Raw genomic sequence first — 7,762 nt, 5'->3', positions numbered from 1 at the left:
CAAAAGATAGTGCTCATGGGAACTGCCCATATCCTACGTAAAATACTGTCTATGTGATCTCAAATTTTAAAGCAAACATAATTTTCTTATGGTTTCTTAAACATTCACTTGAACAAAACTGTACAAATCCAAATATATGGTACCCTAGGCATAACACCTACATGAACTTCTAACTTGTTGTCTCTTGAGGTCTCTGGGTGAGACTTGGATCCAACTTGTACAAATGCAAAACAAAAGTCAAACATAAAATAATAATAATAATAATGGTTTCGAATTTTGCCACAAGGCCTGAAATTTGAGGGAAGTGTACTAGTCGATTACATCGACCCCAGTGTTCAACTGGTGCTTATTTTATCGACCCTAAAAGGATGAAAGGTGAAGTCGACCATGGCGGAATTTGAACTCAGAACATAGCGATGGGCAAAACACTGCTAAGCATTTCGTCTGGCACGCCAACAATTCTGCCAAATCGCCATGCAAGGCCAACAATTTTGAGGGGTGGGGAAGTTGAGTACATTAACCTGAGTACTCAACTAGTGCTTATTTTACCAACCCAGAAAGGATGATAAGTCAACTTCAGTGGAACCTGAACTCAGAATGTAGAGAGAAACAGAAGAAATGCCACAAAGCATTTTGTCCAACTCACCAATAATTCTGCCAGTTGGCCATCTTAAATGATCATGATAATAGGATAGGTTTTATTATTTAGACATAAACCCAGCAATTTTGAGAAGGAATTAGCTAATACCATCAACCCCAGTACTTGACTGGTACTTTATTTCATCAACAAAGGTTGACCTCACCGGAATAATAATAATAATAATAATAATAATAATAATAATAATAATAATAATAATAACAATTCCTATCATAGTAGGTGCCTTAGGTATAATAAAAAAATATTCAGACAAATACATAACAAAAACACCAGGACTTACAAATATATATAACATACAGAAAATTGCACTACTGGGCACTGCACACATTCTACGCAAAACACTTTCAATACAGTAAACATAAGAGCACCACAGCAAACCACAGCACATACCCAAGGCGCACAGAGCTGCACTCAGTAGTGAAGTAAAAGCACGTTATAAAAATAAAACTACTGAACAATAATAATAATAATGATAATGGTTTCGAATTTTGCCACAAGGCCTGAAATTTGGGAGAAGGGGACTAGTCGATTACATCGACCCCAGTGTTCAACTGGTGCTTATTTTATCGACTCTGAAAGGATGAAAGGCGAAGTTGACAATAATAATAATTTGTTCTAATTTCAGCACAAGGCCAGTAGTTTTGAGAGGAAGGGCAAGATGATTAGACTGACCACACTAGTTGACTAGTATTTATTTTATCAACCCTGAAAGGATGAAAAGTCAACCTCAGCAGCATTTGAGCTCAGAACGAAAAGAACCAAAAGAAATACCACTAAGCATGTTATCTGACACACTAATGATTCTTATTTCTTTATTGCCCACAAGGGGCTAAACATAGAGGGGACAGACAAAGGAATTAAGGAACAAGGACAGACAAAGGAATTAAGTCAATTACATCAACCCCAGTGCGTAACTGGTACTTAATTTTATCGACCCCCGAAAGGATGAAAGGCAAAGTCAACCTCTGGAGAATTTGAACTCAGAACATAATGGCAGACGAAATACCACTAAGCATTTCGCCCGGCGTGCTAACGTTTCTGCCAGTTCGCCTGACACACTAATGATTCTGCCAGCTTACCACCTTTGATAATAATAATAATAACAATCTTTACTACCATAGGCACAAGGCCTGAAATTTGGGGAGCAGAGGCTGATTGATTGATTGCATTGACACCACTGCTCCACTGATACTTATTTTAGTGACTCTGGGTTAAGTTGATTACATCAACCCCAGGTACTCATTTTACTGATCCTGAAAGGATGAAAGGCAAAGTCAACCTCAGTGGAATTTCACCTTAGAATATAAAGAGCCAGAAAAACTGCTGCTAAGCATTTTGTCTGATTCTGCCAGTTTGTCATCTTAATAAGAAGAATACAACGAAGAGTGGTTTCTGATTTAGGCACAAGGCTAGCAAGTTTGATTGGATAGGATTTGTCAATACCAAGGCATTTATCTGAAGATCTAATAATTCCTCCAATAGCATTTCATCCATCATTACATTTGGGTTCAAATTCGGCCATGGTTGACTTTGTCTTTCATCCTTCCAAGGTTGACGAAGTAAGTACCAGCTGAGCACTGGGGTTGATGTAATCAACTTTCCCCACCACTCAAACTTTCAACATTATTATTATATAATTGTTCGATAGTTTAAGACAAATTTCGACTGCACCACCTGCTAAACCTCTACGCTTCTGGGATGTGTGCAGCATTGTGTGTTCTTTGCTGTTGTTGGGAGTGCACAAAACTCTTCCTGGTATTTACTGTTAGTCTTTCTGCTGTTTTCCTTTCTCTTGGGGTGTGGTGCAGTCTTTTGTTGTATTACTGCTTGTATTGTGTGTCGAGTGTGTAATGCACTGGTTATCTAGCTTGCTGGTGGAAGTTTATTTCACTGGGTAATTGCTGTATAGAGTGTGTCTTGTGTTTGTGGGTTGTTTTGTTTAGGTTGTATTATTGAATTGATAGTGTCTTGCGTAGGATGTGGGCTGTTCCTAACAGGGACATTTTCTGGATCTAAACTCTGCTTGCGAAGACCTGTTGGGGCAAGTGAAATCAAAATCGTAATTGAACCATACTCAATCACTGGCACCTGCACCAGTGGAGCACTAACAGCACTGCCCAAGCATGTTCGTTGCCAGAGCAGCTGTCTGGCTTCCGGGCTAGTGGCCCATAAATAGCACCATTTGAGCGTAATCGTTACCAGCGTCGCCTTCTAGCACTTGTGCTGGTGGCATGTTAGAAAATCATTTGAGCGAGGTCGTTGCCAGTGCCGCTGGACTGGCTACCGCACAGGTGGCACGTAAAAAATGCCTTTTTGAGCATGGCCGTTGCCAGTACCGTGTGACTGGCCCTCATGCCGGTGGCATGTAAAAGCATCCACTACACTCTTGGAGTGGTTGGCATTAGGAAGGGCATCCAGCTGTAGAAACTCTGCCAGATCAGACTGGCGCCTGGTGCAGCCTTCTGGCTTGCCAGTCCTCAGTCAAATCGTCCAACCCATGCTAGCATGGAAAGCGGACATTAAACGATGATGTAGTGATGAGGGTCCAGGTATAGCTTCTATGTTTTTGCTCATATGTTTTTTTATCATGTCCAATACTCCAGTTATTACTGGTATTATTTTTACCTTCAGCAGTTTGAGAGGATTAAGTCAGTGCTAGAAGAAAAATGACCGTTTTTTGTTTCAAGACAGAAGGTGTTCTTCCATCAGGATAATGCTCAGCCACATACAGTGAGGATGACATTCCAAAGGCTGGAGCAGTTTGAATGGGAAACGATGCCCCATCCACCACATTCAATAGATATTGCCCCATCTGATTATCATTTATTCTGCAGTCTTCAAAATCATTTGGACGGAAAAAATATGAATTCTGTAGACAAGGTCAGAACTGTACAGCAAGAGTATTTTTCATTTTGGCAAAGTGAATTTTGGATGAGGGTCCTTGCAAGTCTACCAGATAGATGGAAGAGCATTGTAGAAAATGAAGGAGAGTATATTTTAGATTAAAAAGGAACTTTGTTTTTCTTAATTTTGAAAATTAAAAAAAGTATAAAAAAAAACACATTATTAATGGGATTATCCAATATATATATATATATATATATATATATATATATATATATCTATATATATATATATATATATTATATATATACACATCCACACATATACATATATATTATATACACATACACACACATATACACACACACACACATATATATTTATATTTCAGATGAAGATTTCAGAAAACATTTGAAGAAACTATATTACCTGTAACTTCTGCTTCTTTCATTAGATGCTTTATTAAAGGGGCAATTTTCTGTTGATGGTGCTTGACTAGGTTTTGTGCAATATGCACAGTTTCTTCATCATAGTGCCATGGTGGGATAGAGAAGTGCATGATAGGAAAATAACTGACCATCTGTGCCCAACGAATAAACAGTTCTTTGCTTGCAGGTGGTGCCCCAGTATAGTTTGTACCCCCAATAGCACTTGGTACAATGAATGGAAAACCAAGAATTCCTAAAGTTAGCATGTTTGGAATGACATTTTTTAAGCCACTGTTATAATCCCATGACATGTTTTTGGGAACTGCTTCAATGAATATTGGAAAATGTTGAGACTGGAAGCCAAATTTGATTATAGCATTTTGATCAATGAAAGAAACAACTTCAGAGCTTTTTGTCAAGTAATCAGCAGGAGTTTTAAAAATACTTTTGAATGAGAACGTAAATGGCAAAGTGTGAATCTCATTAAAATCAAATGTAAAAGCCTGTATACCATAATCTTTTCCAAAGAGAGATATTTTGTCTTGGTACCACTTCACAGCATCAGGATTTGTGAAATCTACCAATGCTACCATTCCATCTTTTGATGAACTCGTTGCTATCGCCTTGCTTTTCTTGTCTATTAGCCAGAATCCTTTCTCTTTTCCCTCAGCAAAATAAGATACATCAGGACTAGCACACATACACACTTTGAGACGTACATAAAGTTTGGACTCTTTCATTTGACCAAACATCTGATGTGAGTTTGGAAACTTAATTGAAGAGACTGTAGTATCACCGACCACAGAAGAATACGTATCAAGTTGAATTTGTGAATTGTAAAAACCAGTCTTAGTAATTTTATCAGCATACCATAAGTATTTTTGTTGGTCTATTGAACTCCCAAAATATTCTTCAGTTGTCCAAAGAGGTTTGCCTATTAAATCAACTGGAGATCCAGTAGGATTTTCAAATATACTTTTCCTCATGTAGTCGTGTACATTTCGTACATTGCTGGCTTTGCACACTGTATAGCTGAGAGTAGGGAGACTGTGATCACTAAAGATGGCCTTAAAACAGAGTTTATTCTCAAATTTGTAATTCATACTGGTATGAAGAGCTATGGAGTTATCAACTGCAATACCAGCTCCTTGAGAATTAATCCAGTAGCGTTCTACAACTGGTCCCATGGACTGGTTACTTTGGCTGTCACTAGGGTTGAAACCTGGTACAAATGATGTCCATGAGAAGGTTCCTTTCTCAATTGGATACATAGTTTGCATGAGTTCCGGGCCTCCATACCAATAAGCATTATCCATGTAAAAACAACTTTGTGGAATGAACTCCATGTTTAAAGACTTCCAAATAATGTGATAACAGATGACTTGGTTTTCCTTCTTTGATTCAGTCACCTAAATACAAAATAAACAGAGAGGGGAAAACGAAATTTAAGAAACAAAAGATTCAAGAGTTGACAGAAATATTATCACTTCAGGTTCAATAATTGTTTTATTTGACAGAAGTATAATTTATCAAGAAGAAACAATATATTTGAGGTCTTTACAAAAGTTTTGAGACTATTTTTAGGAGAAGCAGTTATAACTGTTGTAGATTACTGCAATTTTAGTATATCATTACTAAACATCTAATAAGCTGAACTGCCAACTCTTTTTTTTTTTATTATTATTATTCCAAATTGAAGGAAATGGTTGTAACAGTACTTTGGATACACTCTACTAAACACTATTGTTTGCAGCTGATTAGTTTTGCAGAATGCAGCCAGGACGTAAAGACAATTTGGAAGCTTGCTAAGCAAAAAAGTTTTGTGTTAAACTTTGAAAAATTGTGACAGAAATTTATGAAATGCTTCAACTGCTTATAGATTAACTTGTATGAGTCAAGCATTTGTTTTTTCACTGGTACAAGAGGTTCAAGGTCAGTAGAGAGGAGGTGAGAGATGATGAACAGTGTAGGAGGGCGAGGCATCAGAATATCAGAAATGGTTGAGAAAATTCAGCTTTCTGAATGAAGATCAGTGAGTGTCTATAAAGACAATAAGCATAGAGTTTGGTGTTGGTGTGACATTTGTGCACAGAATTAATCATGAAGATCTGAACATAAGCAAAATCTGTGCAAAGTTAGTTCCCAGGGTGCTCAGTGACAAACAGAAGGAAAGACACATTGGTGACAGCAGGGAGATGGTCTCGCTCACTACCTCCAATCCAAGAGTACTTGAGTTCTTGGTGACATGTGATGAAACCGGGATCTACCATTATGATCCAAAGACCAAGAGACAGAGTACCCAAAGGAAGCATTCTGGCTTCCCCAGACCCAAAATAGCCAGTCCACAGGGAAGCTGATGTTCCCCATTTTTGACAAGGACATCATCTACATCTACTGGGTTCCCTCTGGCCAGAGGGTCATCAAAGTACTTTCTGGAGTTTTGAGGGAGTTCAGGAAGAGATTTTGTCACAAAAGGCCAGAGTCCTTCCACTCAGGTCAGTGGCTCCTGCACCAGGACATTCAATCAGTCCATAATTCCATCCTAGTAACCAACTATTTGGCAGAGATGGGCATCAAAACTATCTTTCACCCTCCCTACAGCTCAGACCTTGTTCCATGTAACTTTTGGTAGTTCCCCCAAGTTGAAGGAAAACCTCAGGGGTAGTTGTTTTGAAGATACTGAGAAGATGGAGGAGACTGTGACAACGGTCTTGAACATCTTCACTTTGGAGGACTTCCATGGGGCCTTCACAAAGAGGCTGGTGTGCTGCAAGTACACTGAAGTCAGAGGATCCTACTTTGAAATTAATGTCTCGCCTGAAAAAGTCTCAAAAATTCTGGAATTTGTCTTTTAAGATTATACATTTTCAGACCATATCTTTAAAAATTAACATATTTTTTTTTATTATTGATATCTCCATTAGGAAAAGATATGGCAGTGTAAATAAGGAGTTTGCTTTATAAGCATGTCATTTCAGGCTATATTTGTAGATATTTGCTCAAAGCATCACTGCATGACAACTTTCTTCTGTCATAGTTTTATATATGGACTTAGAACACAAAATCTGCATGGAAGATCAGCACGCACACACACCTATATATTTATTATGCCAGTGTCAGGTAAAAAGCACTCAGCACCCATTGTAAAATGGCTGGTGTTAGGAAGAGCATTCAGCTGCAGAAACCAAGACAACTCAGACTGGAACCTGGTGCAGCTCTTCAGTTTGCTAGCTCTGGTCAAACCGTCCAACTCATGGAAGCATGGAAAACAGACCTTAAAGGATGATGATCACACACACACACACACACACAATATATTTGTGTATGTTGACATTCGGTGCCTTTGCATAGCACAGTCTAAACAAAACTGTTGTGATATTCACAAAATATCCTGTAGCTCGGCACTGTTAAAAACCAGTCAAAGATAAAAAAAAAATCCCTTACTTGAAAAACAAGTTGGCAACAGGAAGGACATCCAATCATAAAATACTGCCTCAAATAAATTGCTATCCAACTCATGCCAGTATGGAAGAATGAATGTAAAAACATACAGACACTATATATTTCAATTGGTTTATTCACTGCGGCTGCTTATAAATGCCAAAACCTTCCCAGGCGAAGAATGTACCCCACAACATAAACTAGTAGTTAGTGACTTCAGGATCAGGGCTAAGTGGTTGCCCAGAAGACAACCAGCATGGAGGAGAAAGGTCTGGAAGCTCAAAGATCCTGCGAATGGACAGAGATTTAGAGACTTATTACTTGAAGCTTTTGACGAAATAGAAGGGGAAGTTGCTTCACATGATGTAGAAGACAACTGGAGGTTTCTACG

The 7,762-nt window shown here is 38.3% G+C and overlaps 1 protein-coding gene across 1 annotated transcript in view; it reads right to left on the bottom strand.

The window, feature by feature from the left end:
- Positions 1-7,762, bottom strand: part of LOC106873820 (myogenesis-regulating glycosidase) — a 100,304-nt gene that overhangs the window by 87,248 nt on the left and 5,294 nt on the right. Inside the window, exon 2 of the mRNA XM_014921332.2 lies at positions 3,932-5,339. Within this exon, the coding sequence (XP_014776818.1) occupies positions 3,932-5,339 (1,408 nt within the window). The remainder of the gene's footprint in view (positions 1-3,931; positions 5,340-7,762) is intronic.

The sequence above is a fragment of the Octopus bimaculoides genome, chromosome 3 (genome assembly GCF_001194135.2).
Source record: "Octopus bimaculoides isolate UCB-OBI-ISO-001 chromosome 3, ASM119413v2, whole genome shotgun sequence".
Taxonomy (NCBI): Eukaryota; Metazoa; Mollusca; class Cephalopoda; order Octopoda; family Octopodidae; genus Octopus; species Octopus bimaculoides.
This window is presented reverse-complemented; position numbering and strand designations above follow the sequence as displayed.